At 38.8% G+C, this 15,612-nt stretch overlaps 2 protein-coding genes across 2 annotated transcripts in view; both read left to right on the forward strand.

The window, feature by feature from the left end:
• Positions 1-204: 204 nt before the first annotated feature.
• LOC111486009 (integrin-linked protein kinase 1-like) lies at positions 205-5,724 on the forward strand. Its single transcript, XM_023132997.1, has 12 exons — positions 205-839; positions 911-985; positions 1,487-1,591; positions 1,670-1,755; positions 3,310-3,430; positions 3,511-3,590; positions 3,749-3,811; positions 3,914-4,032; positions 4,107-4,192; positions 4,273-4,397; positions 5,088-5,219; positions 5,407-5,724. Exons 1-12 carry the CDS (start codon positions 417-419, stop codon positions 5,411-5,413), a joined length of 1,422 nt encoding a protein of 473 aa, XP_022988765.1. The 5' UTR covers positions 205-416; the 3' UTR covers positions 5,414-5,724.
• A 1,207-nt stretch (positions 5,725-6,931) lies between these two features.
• LOC111485950 (mitochondrial proton/calcium exchanger protein-like) overlaps positions 6,932-15,612 on the forward strand; it is a 16,457-nt gene continuing 7,776 nt past the window's right edge. Inside the window, exons 1-6 of the mRNA XM_023132927.1 lie at positions 6,932-7,056; positions 8,246-8,888; positions 8,989-9,301; positions 14,986-15,132; positions 15,211-15,299; positions 15,425-15,517. Of these exons, the coding sequence (XP_022988695.1) occupies positions 8,314-8,888; positions 8,989-9,301; positions 14,986-15,132; positions 15,211-15,299; positions 15,425-15,517 (1,217 nt within the window). The 5' untranslated portion in view covers positions 6,932-7,056; positions 8,246-8,313. The remainder of the gene's footprint in view (positions 7,057-8,245; positions 8,889-8,988; positions 9,302-14,985; positions 15,133-15,210; positions 15,300-15,424; positions 15,518-15,612) is intronic.

The raw sequence follows: 15,612 nt of genomic DNA on the forward strand, positions 1-15,612 counted from the left end.
GGGTCCACAGACAAAGTCTAAAACAAAAACAGCGCAAAATGGCGCAATCCTCAGCTATTGTTGTCTGTCTATTGTATTGTTTTTTTTTTTTTTTTTTTTTTTTTTTTTTTTTTTTTTTTTTTTTTTTTTTTTTTTTTTTTTTTTTTTTTTTTTTTTTTTTTTTTTTTTTTTTTTTTTTTTTTTTTTTTTTTTTTTTTTTTTTTTTTTTTTGCCTTCAAACAACAGCCATACCCTGTTTTTCTCAACGCTTCCTTCGGATCTTCCATTCCTTGTCTGTTCTTCCCTTTCATGATCCCCCAAGCTCCTATTCAGCAACCAAGTCCGTGTTTTCTTTTCCTTTCTGGGCATCGAGAGCCCATTTCCTCCTCCTTCAAGCTCTCGATCCGACCCCCCACATTTCCCCAATTCCATTTCTAATGGATAACATCACGGCGCAGTTAAAGCGCGGAATCTCCCGCCAATTCTCCACTGGCTCTCTCCGCCATAGTCTCAGCCGCCAATTCTCCCGACAATCCTCTTTAGACCCTCGTCGGAATAATTTAAGATTCAGCTTCGGCCGCCAATCCTCTCTCGACCCTATTCGCCGTTCTCCTGGTGAAGACAATGACCTCTCTGTTCCTGAAAATTTGGACTCCACTATGCAGCTGCTCTTCATGGCTTGCCGTGGCGATGTCCGAGGCGTTCAGGATTTGCTTAATGATGGCACCGATGTTAATAGCATTGATTTGGATGGCCGCACTGCCTTGCATATTGCTGCTTGTGAGGGCCATGCTGAGGTTGTTAAGTTCTTGCTTACCCGTAAGGCTAATATTGATGCTCGTGATCGTTGGGGGAGTACGGTATGATTTTGCTGCTCTTACTCTGTTTTACCATATGGGTTTTGGTTTTATGTTGCTATCATTCTTTGCAGGCAGCTGCTGATGCTAAATATTATGGGAATATCGAGGTTTACACCATTTTAAAGGCTCGTGGAGCAAAAGTTCAGGTATAAACATTTGATTTGATCTCTCGAATCGAAAATCATTAGCCAATGTAGGGAATGATTATGTGTTTATAAGTAAGGAATACAAGCCATGAGGTGAAGCTCAAAGTGGACAATATCATACGATCGTGGAGATATGTGATTCCTAACATGGTATCAGAGTCATGCCCTTAATTTAGCCATGTTAATAGAATCCTCAAAAGTCGAACAAAGAGGTTGCGAGCCTCGAAGGTGTAGTCAAAAGTGACTCATGTGTCGAACAAAAGGTGTACTTTGTTTGAGGGCTCCAGAGAAAGGAGTCGAGTCTCGATCAAAGGGAGGTTGTTCGAGGGCTACATAGACCTCAGGGGAGGCTCTATGGTGTACTTTGTTTGAGGGAGCAAAGCCATGAGAGCTTAAGCTCAAAACGGATAATATCACACCATTGTAGAGATTCGTGATTCCTAACAAAGTTCAGATACAAACATTCGATTTCTCATTACACTTCATTTTCTTTGGTTTTAGAGTATTAGGAAGACACCAATGACTGTTGCAAATCCCAGGGAAGTTCCTGAGTATGAGCTTAATCCATCGGAGCTTCAGATTCGAAGGGGTGACGGTATATCAAAGGCATGTCACTTCACCAAATGATTTTAGTATTACAAGACAATGATTCTTGCCGCAATAACTTGGTTCTTTTATTTGCAGGGGACATATCAAGTTGCCAAATGGAATGGTACAAAAGTGGCTGTGAAAATTCTTGATAAGGATTGTTATTTTAATCCGGATTCTATGTATGTATTTTCACTTGAATTTTGTTATGTTTGATTCATTTTGAATGATGATGTTTTGTGTTTTTGTGTTTATTTCTACTTCTAGTACCTAAATTTAGCAAGCTTACTACTTTGGACCTGCATTTTTATTGTTTTTTGGTACTTATTTTAATTTGGGATTCAAACTTTGACCTCTAGGAAGGAAAGGAGAATGAAGTATTCTTTATAAGGGTGTGAAAACTCTCCCTAGCAGACGTATTTTAAAAACCTTGAGGGGAATCCCGAAAGGGAAAACTCAAGGAGGACAATATCTGGTAGCGGTGGGCTTGGACCGTTACAAAGGGTATTAGAGCCAAGTTCCAGGCGATGTGTCAGCGAGGAGGCTGAGCCCCAAAGGGTGGTGAACATGAGACGGTGTGCCAACAAGGACACTGGCCTTGAAGGGGGTGGATTGGGGGTCCCACATTGATTGGAGAAGGGAATGAGTGCCAACGAGGATGCTAAACTTCGAAGGAGGGTGGATTGTGAGATCCCATATTAGTTGAGGAGGAGAACGAAACATTCTTTACAAGAGTGTGGAAACCTCTTCCTAGTAGATGTGTTTTAAAAACCTTGAGGGGAAGCCCGAAAGGAAAAGCCCAAAAATGACAATATCGGCTAGTGGTGGGCTTGGACCATTACAAATGGTATCAGAGCCAGGTTCCGAGCGATGTGCTAACGAGGAGACTTAGCCCCAAAGGAGGGTGAACACGAGACAGTGTGCCAGCAAAGACACTGGCCCCGAAGGGGGTGGATTGGGGGTCCCACATCGATTGGAGAAGGGAAAGAGTGCCTGTGAGGACGCTAGGCCACGAAGAAGGGTGTATTGTGAGATCCCACATCGATTGGGGAGGAGAACGAATCATTTTTCATAAGGATGTGGAAACCTTTTCTATCAGACGCGTTTTAAAAACTTTGAGGGAAGCCCAAAAGGGAAAGTCCAAAGAGGACAATATTTGCTAGCGGTGGGCTTGAACCGTGCAAATGATATAAGAGTCAAGTTTCGGGCGATGTGTCAGCGAGGAGACTGAGCATCGAAGGGGGGGTGAACACGAGACAGTGCGCTAGCAAAGATGCTGGCCCCCGAAGAGGGGTGGATTGGGGGGACCCACATCGATTGGAGAAGGGAACGAGTGTTGCGAGGATACTAGACCCTGAAGGAGGGTGAAGGAGGGTGGATTGTGAGATCCCACCTCGGTTGGGGAGGAGAATGAAATATTTTTTATAAGAGTGTGGAAACCTCTCCCCAGCAGACGCGTTTTAAAAACCTTAAGGGAAGCCCAAAAGGAAAAACTCAAAGAGGACAATATCTGATAGCGGTGGGCTTGGATCGTTACAAAGGGTGTCTTAACCGTTGAGTTATGCTCGTGTTGGCAATAAGTATGCCACTTAGCGTCTCTTGCTACAACAGGAATAAATTTGGCTGAACTGGATCTGTTCTTTATGTTCTTTTCAGCATCATGTTTGGAAGTTTCGAACTATCAGCTCATGTTTTATTTTGCTGGAACTTTTCTTATTTCCTCGTGTTTCATACAGAAATGCATTCAAACACGAGTTGACGTTACTCGAAAGGGTTCGACATCCGAACGTAGTTCAGTTTGTCGGGGCCGTTACACAGAATTTGCCGATGATGATCGTTTCGGAATACCATCCAATGGTATGGATGAACTTTCACACTCTTTGTTTTCAGCTTTTATGTCAACTAATTCCCTTTTCATTTTACATTCAATCTTCCAGGGTGATTTAGGTTTCTATCTTCAAAAGAAAGGTCGTTTATCTCCTTCTAAAGCCTTACGATTCGCCCTCGATATCGCTAGGCAAGTTCGGTTTTTCTCATATTGAGCTGAATGAGCTTCAAATAGCATTCTTATGAACAAGCATATTGATATTCTATACGTTCATAGGACATTTCGTTTCTAAGTTCGAGCCTTAAACTTTTGTATCGTAACGTTACGTAACCTTTTTTTATTATCAGGGGAATGAACTATCTTCACGAATGCAAACCGGATCCTATTATCCACTGCGATTTAAAGCCAAAGTAAGGCAACCATATTCAAAAGTTAAACTCGGGATGATAGTCGTTTCGATTTGAGATAGTTCATATTCTTCTTTAATATTGGAAGTTTTTGTAAGGTGCCAGAAATATTTTGCTGGATAATGGAGGACAACTCAAAGTTGCTGGATTTGGCATGATAAGATTGTCAAAAATGTCTCCTGATAAAGCAAAACTAGCTCAGCCAATGGTTACCGACTCTTCGAGTAAGCCGATACGTTCAACGATAAGCAACGTTATTTATTGTGTTTCGTTGTCTAACATATTGTGCCATGTCTAGACTTGTACTTAGCTCCCGAGATTTACAACGACGAAGTATTTGACAGAAGCGTCGATGCGTTTTCGTTTGGTCTCATTCTATACGAGGTATCGAAAATTAGATGGTCGCTTTACGTTGTTTTAATTGCTTGATAATAATGGCTTTTTTGTTTGGTTTTCATGGCCAGATGGTTGAAGGTATGCAGCCATTCCATCCTAGGCCTCCGGAAGAGTCGTCGAAAGCTATGTGTGTCGAACGAAAGAGACCTCCGTTTAAGATCAAATCGAAAAGTTATCCACCTGATCTAAAAGAGTAAGTGTCACCGTCAAGTGTTTCATGTTGTTCATATCAAGTTCTTGTGAAAATCGCGAATAAAACGTGGCATGAATGCTCAAAGGAAACAAAATCGAAGATTTTTGGAACGATGAAAGTGTTTTTAGCCTATTAGAAGTATTTTTCGAAATTCTCGAAAGTACACTCTAAGTTCAAAACGCTACTCTATTGGTAACGACCCAGGCCCACCGAGCAGATATTGTCTTCGTTTCTTTGGGCTTCCCTTTAAAGCTTTAAAAGGGGTCTACTCGAGGAAGGTTTCCTACTCTTTTAGTAACGACCCAGGTCCACCGCTAGCAGATATTGTCCTCTTTGGGCTTTCCGTTTCGGGCTTTCCCTTAAAGCTGTAAAAGGGGTCTACTCGGGGAAGGTTTCCACACCCTTATAAAAAGGTGTTTTGTTCTCCTCCCAACCAATGTGGGACATCACAATCCTCTTCCCCACCCTTATAAAGGGTGTTTTGTTCTCCTCCCTATCCAATGTGGGACATCACATCTATAGTGTGATAGTAAGGTCACCTTAAATCGACTTGCTCGACATCCTCGACAAAAGCTCAAACTTGCATAGTTTTATTTCAAACAATGCATCATAACTGTATAATAACTTTGAGCTGGTCGATGATCGTTAAAAGCGCACCGTAAACATGATTCTCGATCGATATGGATGCAGATTGATTGAGGAATGCTGGGCTCCGGAACCTGTTGTGAGGCCTACTTTCTCTGAAATTATTGTAAGGTTAGATAAAATAGTTGCCAACTGCTCGAAACAAGGATGGTGGAAAGACACGTTTAAACTTCCCTGGTACGTTCTTTTCACTCTAAAACTATTCTCGTTTGATAACGTTTTCGTTTCTCTCTTTTGGTTCTCGAATCTACCGGATTCGAAAACGTTCATAAAAAACGCGAACGGGGTGTTGTTCATAAACAAAAGACGAGAAACGAGACTGGACGACTCGAGCTAAGTTTATTAAGATTTGGGGTATGTGCAGGAAATAAGAAGGTAGGGAACTCAACCCATTGTCTTCAGAAGGGGGCAAAGTGATGATGAATGAAGGACAATTCTTAGAACGCCATTAATGAAATTCAAAGCTTTTTTTTTTTTTTTCTTTTTCTTCTCTCCATGAAATTATTGTCTCTCATTCATTTTCAGATTGTAGTGTCTCATGGACTTGAGGGGTTCCAGTGTAAAATGTGTGGAAAAGCTGTAATTTTGTTCTTTTTTTTGTTTCTTTTTTGATCTCTTTTTCAATACAAAAGGAAAATGTCATTTGTGCATGTTCGAACTCTTACTTGCAATGGAACGAATATGGTTTCGACACACTAATAATTAGCTTGTTACCCAGTTACGTGGAGATATAGATAGAGGTGTTTATGAGTTGGGTTGAGTCGAGTTGGGTCGGGACATTGTTTAAATTCAACCTAATTGTTTGGGTGCTGCTAGTGAGGGAACTCTTACTTGCAATGAAACGATTATGGTTTTGACGCACTCACAATTAGCTCGTTGTCCACTTACGTGGAGATGGGATAGAGGTGTTTATGAGTTGGGTTGGGACAGTACATTGTTTAAATTCAACCTAATTGTTCGGGTGCTGTTAGTGAGGGAATTCTTACTTGCAATGGAATTAATATGGTTTTGACGCACCACCAATTAATTCGTTGCCCACTTACGTGGAGGTGTGGATAGAGGTGTTTATGAATTGGGTTGGGACAGTACATTGTTTAAATTCAACCTAATTGTTAGGATGCTGTTAGTGAGAGAATTCTTACTTGCAATGGAACCAATATGGTTTCGACCCACCACCGATTAGTTCATTGCCCACTTATGTAGAAATATGGATAGAGGTGTTTTTGGATTGAGTTGGGTCGGAACACAACCTAATTGTTCGGGTTGTAGTTTTCTTTTTTACCGAGATAGTTATGAAAGAATGAACCCAACCTAACTCAACCATTGGTTGGGTTGGTTTGTATGGTTTATTTAAATCGTTTATAATAAAAGTAAACTTTTAATATATAAAACATTTATTTAATTATTTCGAATATTTAAAAGTTTAATTTAATAGTTGTTGGAGCATAAATAATTGAATTTTTTTATAGAATTAAATAAAATTATTTTTTAAGATTACGAATAAATTATTTTTTAATAATAAAATTATTAAAATATTTTTAAATTTTTTAATAATAATCTTATACTTAAAAAAATATAAAAAATACAACCGTCCGTTTTTTTTTTTTTTTTAAATATCTTTAAAATTTTACAAGCAATATTAATACTCTATGTCTTTATAAAAAAAAAATTAAACAAAATCATTTTACTTTTGAAAACATTTTTTTTTGTATTTTTTAAATAAATATTAACGAGCAATATGTTTTATTTTATTTTATTTTAATATTTAAGGACATTATTCAAATTTTTAAAAATTTACAAATGCAATTATTTTATTTTATTAATTTAGCAATTATCTAATTAAAAAAGAGAGATTATTTTCCTACAATACTTCTTCCGAACGAGCGCTCTAAGAACAAAACCTCAACCTCTCTAAAACCCCATTTCCCCGCACAGCCTCCTCTTCCCGCGATCACTCTCCCTCGCTTCCCTTTACGTTCTCCATTGTTGGCGCTCTCTACTGCTACCATCACCGGTAATCCTTCATCTCCTTTCTCTTACACTGTCTTTCTCCCCTTTCGTTTCTACTAAGCTGTTTACTCTTTGAAATTTGAGCTCTGATTGATGTTAATGAGCCTTTAGTGCATATGCAAACCGATTTTCTTGTTTCGTTGTGTTTCCACGCGCAATTTCACTGCCTGAAGGTTTGTGATTGTTGTATATGATGCATGATGAGATCTTGTACTGATTTTTGTTTGATTATTTATTGTGTCTTATCGATTATTGTTGGCGCTGATTATGAATTTTCATTTCTTCTGGAGTTTATTTGAATGGATGTTCTCTTTCGTTGTTTTCTATTCATTTCTTAAGCTGGTATTTTGGTCTCTGTCTGTGTAGTTTTTATCGAGTTGCAAGTGAAGAAATGAAGCACGAGTGGTTTTGGATTTTTTAGATTATTTATTGTGTCCAAAATGGTCTATGTTTATATTTTCCCATAGGATTTTTAAAAAATTCATTGTCCAGGTATTTGATTTCTCGGAAGAACCTTTTGCTCCAGCCGACTTCTCCAAAATTTCCTCCCTCCCTCTCCCTTTCTTTCTCTCGTTGTTACTATTATTTTTGAAAATCTATTAATTTTTTATAAGTAAAGATAATCTTATAAGTTGTAGATCGTGTTCTCTGAAAAGTGTCCTCGATTGTAACTTCAGTGTATACTTGTTAAATCTGTGTCATCTTATATGGAAGTTGAAGTTACGTTAAGAGAAAATATTAATTATTAAACTAGATATTGAAGCGCTTAGTAGGTGAATCTAGGTTCAAAATGCAGGCCCCGTTGTTTTGAAGTATTATTTTGGGAATGAGGTCCAGTGCATAAATAAGCAAAATTAAGGAGCAAAGTTACGAACTTTAAACTTTAAAACTTTATCTAGATGGTAAATAGATGGGGCAGATGTATGGTATTTCTTTTATTTAGAGAGTGGAAATTGTTAAATTAGCTCCTTCATCGTTTGTGATCGAGAAGTTGATACTTTGTGGAAGAGATCATCTTTGAGCTGCGATATTCAATTGTTTATTTTAGTTTACTAAAGGAATAAGAATACCGCTTTTGTAGCTTTCCGTGGAGTGGAACTACTCTGACGGAAACTCTTATGTGAGAAATTTTATGTATTTAATATTTCTAGTTATGGTGCACTAATTTGAAGTTTTGGATGTTTCTTTTTTAGCTGACGGTTAGCTTGCTCAAGAAAGTTTCGTGCATATATGCTCATAAAGATAGTACAGTTTGGTGATAATGGCTTCCAATGCAATTTTAAGACGGAAGAGGCTTTTTTCTCATTATGAGAACTCCTATATACGCACAACTCGATGTTTACAGTGGACTGGGAATGTTGGTCAGAATGATGGTTCACTTGGTTCTATTTCCAATAATGACGATCCCTCTGCTGTTTCTAACCATAGCATAGGAAATAGAATCAGACCTGAATTGCTTAATTTTACGGGAGTTCAGAAGTTTAGGCAAATATGCTATAGCATTCCGATGTCAGATCATGGGAATTTCAATGTTTATACTCCTGGTGGAATTGGATTGATGTCACAGTCCATTCGGAATGCTTCCACTTCTGCGGCTAAACAACCTGATTTGAGCAGTGACGATGAGGAGAACAATGAATTGGTTGCTAAAAAGAGGAAGGAAGCATCTCCAGAGGAATGTGATCAAGCTGTGGAAGGTCTGAGCACTGCCAAAGCTAAAGCAAAGGCTAGACGATTACAAGAGTCTCAAAGCATAGTTGCCACCTCTTTGCAAAGAGCATGGGCAATCGTCATAGGGATAGGTCCTGCTTTAAGGGCTGTTGCTTCAATGAGCAGGTTAACTTTGTTTTTTTTGTGATTTAATGTAAAAGTGGTCTGTTCATGGTAGATTTAAATATGATCTAATGAACACGGTCTGGTTTTTTTATTCATTCAGGGAGGACTGGGCAAAGAAGCTTGTTCACTGGAAAGAAGAATTTGTATCAACCTTACAACATTACTGGTTGGGTTTCAAGCTTTTGTGGGCTGATGTGAGGATTAGTTCAAGATTGCTTCAAAAACTTGCTGGTGGGAAGAATCTCTCAAGGCGGGAGAGACAACAGCTAACTCGGACCACAGCCGATATCTTTAGATTGGTTCCTTTTGCTGTTTTTATCATAGTCCCATTCATGGAATTTCTGCTGCCAGTTTTTCTTAAATTATTTCCCAACATGTTACCATCAACTTTTCAAGACAAGATGAAGGAACAGGTAACCCTTAAAATGCATGCTGTTTGTGGTTTGTTGCATCGTATCTATTTTGCCTAACTTTAATAAACCGTTAGCAATTTTTTGAATACCCATATATTGGTCACTAGCGAGCTTTTATTTATTTTACCAGTATGTTTGGATATCCTTGCTAAACCAGCACAAATATTTGTTTGTTTGTTTGTTTTTTTTTTTGCGTGGATAATTGGCCAATTTTCATTGTTCTGGTTTTTTATATGGGGAAGAGGTTTAAGAATGTGGCTTAATCATTCATTGTTTAAGGACTCTAGGTTGGTGGAGGTTTTAAACCATGGAGGGGAGGGATGGGAAGGTTTCAAATTTATGAGAAAATTTAGTCATGGGTTGAATAAGAGTGGAGGGACGAGTGACTCATTTAGTGGGGAGATGCTTCTTCTCCAAGACGCAGGGGGAGAAAATATGTAAGTCAGAGCCTGAAATGTAGAGGTAAATGAGTTGAGGAGGGTGATTGCAATCTAGCTTTCTTTCTTATAATTTCAATTTGAGGGGGGGAGAGAGGGAGAGAGAGATGTTGAAATATCATCACAAGCCCAATAGAGTCAAAGCCCAATAATTGTACATTGTATATTTATTTTAGTAGAGATTTTAGGAAAGATATCTGATTTTAGGAGAAAGAGATCTAGATATTTTAGGAAAAATATTCAGATTTGTTAGATTTAGATTTAGATTTGTTTGGTCTAGATTGCGTAGGTATAAATACACCTCCACCCTACCTAGGTTATTCATCTAAGAAATCTAAAAAAAAAAGTATTCTACACAGTGTCTTGTATTCTTAATAAAGAGTGCGAGTGTTTTCCACAGAGAGTTGTGTTCAACAATTGGTATCAGAGCAAGGTTAGTGTATGTTATCTGATCTCTTGGAATTCTTAGTATGCTATGTGGTTGCAGCTCTATCTGATCTTCCACATCAGAAACGATTTCTTGAGATTAGTAGTGAGTGAGTTTCTTTTGTGTTGTGAGTAGTCTGTGACTCTGCAAGTCTTGTGTCGAAAGAGCTTGTTTGGTATTACTGAGGTATAGCCAACACGATGGGTGATTTCCAAATCGTTGGAGGAATCAAGAAACTCAACAACAACAACTACAACACGTGGGCAACATGCATGATGTCCTATTTACAAGGACAAGATCTTTGGGAGATCGTTGGCGGGTGTGAAACTATGCCGCCAGAGGAGGATTCTAACGGCGCCTTGCGCAAATGGAGAATCAAAGCAGGCAAAGTAATGTTTGCCTTGAAGACCACAATCGGAGAAGAGATGTTAGATCATATTTGGGATGACAAAACACCGAAAGAAGCATGGGACACATTCGTGATGTTGTTCTCAAAGAAGAACGATACAAGGCTACAACTTCTGGAGAATGAGTTGTTGTCAATTTCACAACGTGACATGACGATTGCTCAGTACTTCCACAAGGACAAGTTGATTTTTCGAGAGATTACTGAACTAGACCCGAAGTCCGCCATTGTAGAATCTTGAATGAAAGAGGATTATAATCCACGGATTGCGGCCGAAATATCGAAGCTTCATTACTGCTATACAAGGATGGCGTACTCAACCATCACTTGTAGAGTTCGAAAATTTGTTAGCCAGCCAAGAACCCATGGCTAAACAAATGGGAGGCATCACATTGAAGGGTGAAGAAGAAGCACTCTACACAAGTGAAAGTCGGAGCAATAATAGGTCGTCTATCAAACGTGGATACAATGGTGACAAAAGAAGAAGCTACCAAGGAACTGCACAACCTGAGAGAGCTCAGAAGAACGACAACAAGAGTTTCCAAGAAAAGAGATTTGGAGGTATTTGCTATAATTGTGGGAAAAAGGGCCACATGTCTAGAGATTGTTGGTTCAGGAAAAAGTCTATTGAAAGCAATGTGGCAATATCCATAAAGAAGATAGAGGATGAATGGGATGCAGAGGTACTATGTTCCATAGAAGAAGACGAGCTAGTACTCATGGCGACAATGGAAGACCATATCAATTATGAGAATGACTGGATTGTTGATTCAGGATGTTCAAACCACATGACTGGCGATCGGAGAAAATTGCAAGACAAGAAAGAGTACAAAGGAAGTCGTATGGTACGCACAACAAATAACACACAGTTATCAATTGCTCAAATCGGCAATACGACAATCATGCCTGGCAATAAGTCTGATACAGTGTCACTACATAATGTTTATCATGTACTGGGTATAAAGAAGAACTTGTTGTCAGTGTCACAACTAACAACATCAGGAAGCTACGTCTTGTTTGGGCTAGAAGATGTAAAAGTTTATCAAGATGTTAAGATAATAGGAAAGCTGACAATAGAAGGACGAAGAGTGGAGTCTGTCTACATCCTATCTGCAGAGTCTGCCTATGTTGACAAGACCCGAAAGAATGAGACGACAGATCTATGGCATACAAGATTGGGACATATTAGCTACCATAAGTTGAAGTTGATTATGGAGAAATCCATGCTCAAAGGTCTACCTCAACTTGAAGTCAAAACAGACGTTGTCTGCACTGGATGTCAATATGGTAAAACTCATCAATTACCTTACAAAGAGTCAAGTTTCAAAGCAAAGAAACCATTAGAGTTAATTCACTCTGATTTGTTTGGCCCAGTCAAACAAGCATCAATCAGTGGAATGCGGTATATGGTGACATTTATTGACGACTACTCAAGATATGTGTGAATTTTCTTTATGAAAGAAAAGTCTGACACGTTCTCAAAGTTTCAAGAATTCAAGATGATGGTCGAAGGAGAAGTAGGAGTGAAGATTCGTTGCCTACGTTCAGATAATGGCGGAGAATACACGTCAGATGAGTTCGATCAATATTTACATGAGTGTGGGATACGACGTCAATTTACATGTGCCAACATGCCACAACAAAATGGTGTAGCAGAAAGAAAAAATCGACACCTTGCAGAAATCTGTCGAAGCATGTACACGCAAAGAACGTTCCAGGAAGATTTTGGGCTGAAGCCATGCGAACTGCTGCCCATGTGATCAACAAGCTTCCTCAACCAATGCTAGGATTCGTCTCACCATTTGAGATACTATGGGATATGAAACCTACAGTTAGTTACTTCCGAGTATTTGGTTGTGTTTGCTATGTATTTGTGCCTGACCATCTACATAGCAAGTTTGACAAGAAAGCAGTCAAGTGTGTATTTGTTGGATACGACAATCAAAGAAAAGGATGGAGGTGCTGTGATCCAACAAGTGGAAAATACTATACATCAAGAGATGTAGTTTTCGATGAAGCATCTTCATGGTGGTCCTCGGAGAAGAAAGTCTTACTAGATTCAAACATCGAAGAAGTTCTACAACAGAAGATGGGGGAGCAAACTACACAAATTCAATCAAATGTTGATGCACCTGAAAATCCAAGTGACATTGATATTGACAAGGAAGAGGTGACTCAATCAAGTGAATCTGATAAAAATGAAACGACACATCAACAACTTAGGCAATCAAATAGAATCCGAAGGCCAAATCCTAAGTATGCAAATGCAGCTATTGTAGAAGATAAAGTTTACGAACCAGAGACATATGAAGAAGCATCACAAAACTCGGTTTGGCAGAAAGCGATGGAGGAAGAATTTATAGCCCTGGAGCAGAATCAAACTTGGGAACTAGTGTCAAGACTAGGAGATGTCAAACCCATCTCTTGCAAGTGGGTCTACAAAATAAAGCGTTGACCGGATGGATCAATCGAGAGATGCAAGGCTCGACTCGTGGCTCGAGGATTTTCTCAACAATATGGACTAGACTATGATGAAACATTCAGTCCAGTGGCAAAGATTACTACAGTATGAGTCCTGCTAGCACTCGCAACAAGTAAAGATTGGAAACTGTGGCAAATGGATGTGAAGAATGCCTTCTTGCATGGAGAGTTAGACAGGGAGATTCATATGAACCAACCAAAGGGATTTGAGAGTGCAGCAAATCCTAATTATGTATGCAAGCTTAGAAAAGCTCTTTATGGACTGAAGCAAGCACCAAGAGCTTGGTATGGTAAGATTGCTAAATTTCTTACCCAAAGTGGTTATTTAGTTGCGCATGCAGACTCAAGCCTTTTCATCAAAGAAAGAGAAGGAAATTTGACAATTGTGTTGGTCTATGTGGACGATTTGATTATCACCGGGGACGACAAAAGAGAAATTTATTAAACAAGAGAAAATTTATCAGTACGTTTTCAGATGAAAGAGCTAGGAGAGCTTAAACACTTCTTAGGCCTAGAAGTTGATCGCACAGATGAAGGATTGTTTCTCTGCCAACAAAAGTATACAAGAGATATGCTTTAAAAGTTCAACATGTTAGAGTGCAAGCAAGTTTCAACACCGATGGAGATAAATGCCAAGATTTGTGCACATGAAGGCAAAGAGTTGAACGATGAAACAACATACCGACAACTAGTAGGTAGTCTTATCTACCTAACTTTAACTCGGCCTGATATCTCTTATGCAGTTGGGGTTATGAGTCGATACATGCAAAGTCCAAAGAAGCCTCATATGGATGCAGCTCGACGGATCTTGAGATATGCCAAATGTACAATCGACTATGGTCTTTTGTACAAAAGAAGCAAAGACTGCAAGCTAGTTGGATACTGTGATGCTGACTATGCAAGAGACCACGATACTCGGAGGTCAACCACTGGGTATGTGTTCAAGTTTGGTTCGGGAACAATTTCTTGGTGTAGCAAGAGACAACCAACAGTATCATTATCAACTACAAAAGCAGAGTATAGAGCAGTGGCTGGAGCAGCTCAGGAAAGTACATGGCTGAAACTCTTGATGGAAGATTTGCACCAGAAAATTGACTATCCAATATCACTTCTTTGCGACAACCAATCTACGATTCGCCTAGCAGAAAATCCTGTGTTTCATGCTAGAATAAAGCATGTGGAGGTGCACTACCATTTCATTAGAGAGAAGGTCCTAAAGGAAGAAATCGAGATGCAGCAGATCAAGACAGATGACCAAGTGGCAGACTTGTTTACAAAAGGGCGGAATATTGGCAAACATGAGAGTTTTTGCTGTAAGCTTAACATGGTACAGCGAATGAGGACTAGTGCTGAGGGGGAGGGTTGAAATATCATCACTAGCCCAATAGAGTCAAACCCAATAATTGTACGAGCCCATTGTATATTTATTTTAATAGAGATTTTAGGAAAGATATCTGATTTTAGGAGAAGAGATCTTGATATTTTAGGAAAAAGATTCAGATTTGTTAGATTTAGATTTAGATTTGTCAGGTTTAGATTGCGTAGGCTCTAGTATAAATACACCTCCTCCCTACCTAGGTTATTCATCTAAGAAATCCGAAAAAAAAAAAGTATTCTACACAGTGTCTTGTATTCTCTTCTCGATTGGTCTTAATAAAGAGTGTGAGTGTTTCCCACAGAGAGTTGTGTTCAACAAGAGAGCTGCAGAATAAAGTAATTTCTTTTTTCTTGTCCTTGTATGTGCTTCAAATCTCCAAGACACTTATTTTCTTATAATGCCAACTGGAGAGATAAAGAGATCTTTACTCTCTCAGTTGATATATTAAGTCTGTGGCCTGACTAATGTATTTTTACTTGCTTACAATGAAATGGCATGTGGTTCTTCTTTTCAGTCCCTTCAACCTTTTTTCTTCTTAATTTGCTCAACATGCAGGAAGCATTGAAAAGGAGGCTTAATGCAAGAATAGAGTATGCTAAGTTCCTTCAAGACACGGCCAAGGAAATGGCTAAAGAAGTTCAAAACTCGAGAAGTGGAGAAATTAAGAAGACAGCTGAAGATCTTGATGAGTTTTTGACCAGGGTAATTAATTAACAAGCTGCTTTTCCTAGTTTTCCTTGACTGAGTATTTTTTGTTACCCATATTATATGTGTCTGCAGTTGAGGACTGGTGCACGTGTGTCTAATGAGGAAATCTTAGGATTTGCCAAGCTGTTCAATGATGAACTCACATTAGATAATATCAGCAGGTTGCTATTTATAAATTCTCTTGTATGTTAATTAGTTCATTTAGTTTCATATGTTTAGTACGGATAACTTCTCTCTTTGATGTCTAATCTATACCCTTTGTTTCTTTTTTCCCTTCTGTTATCAGGTCTCGATTAGTAAATATGTGCAAGTACATGGGCATCAGCCCTTTTGGGACCGATGCATATTTACGTTATATGCTCCGTAAAAGATTGCAACGGTAATTTTTGTTTTTCTCAATATTAATCTGCAGCTTCGAAACACACTTGCTCCCTTCTCTCTCTCTCTCTCTCTCTCTCTCTCTCTCCCCCCCCC

Source organism: Cucurbita maxima, unplaced genomic scaffold (genome assembly GCF_002738345.1).
Source record: "Cucurbita maxima cultivar Rimu unplaced genomic scaffold, Cmax_1.0 Cma_Scf00011, whole genome shotgun sequence".
Lineage (NCBI taxonomy): Eukaryota > Viridiplantae > Streptophyta > Magnoliopsida > Cucurbitales > Cucurbitaceae > Cucurbita > Cucurbita maxima.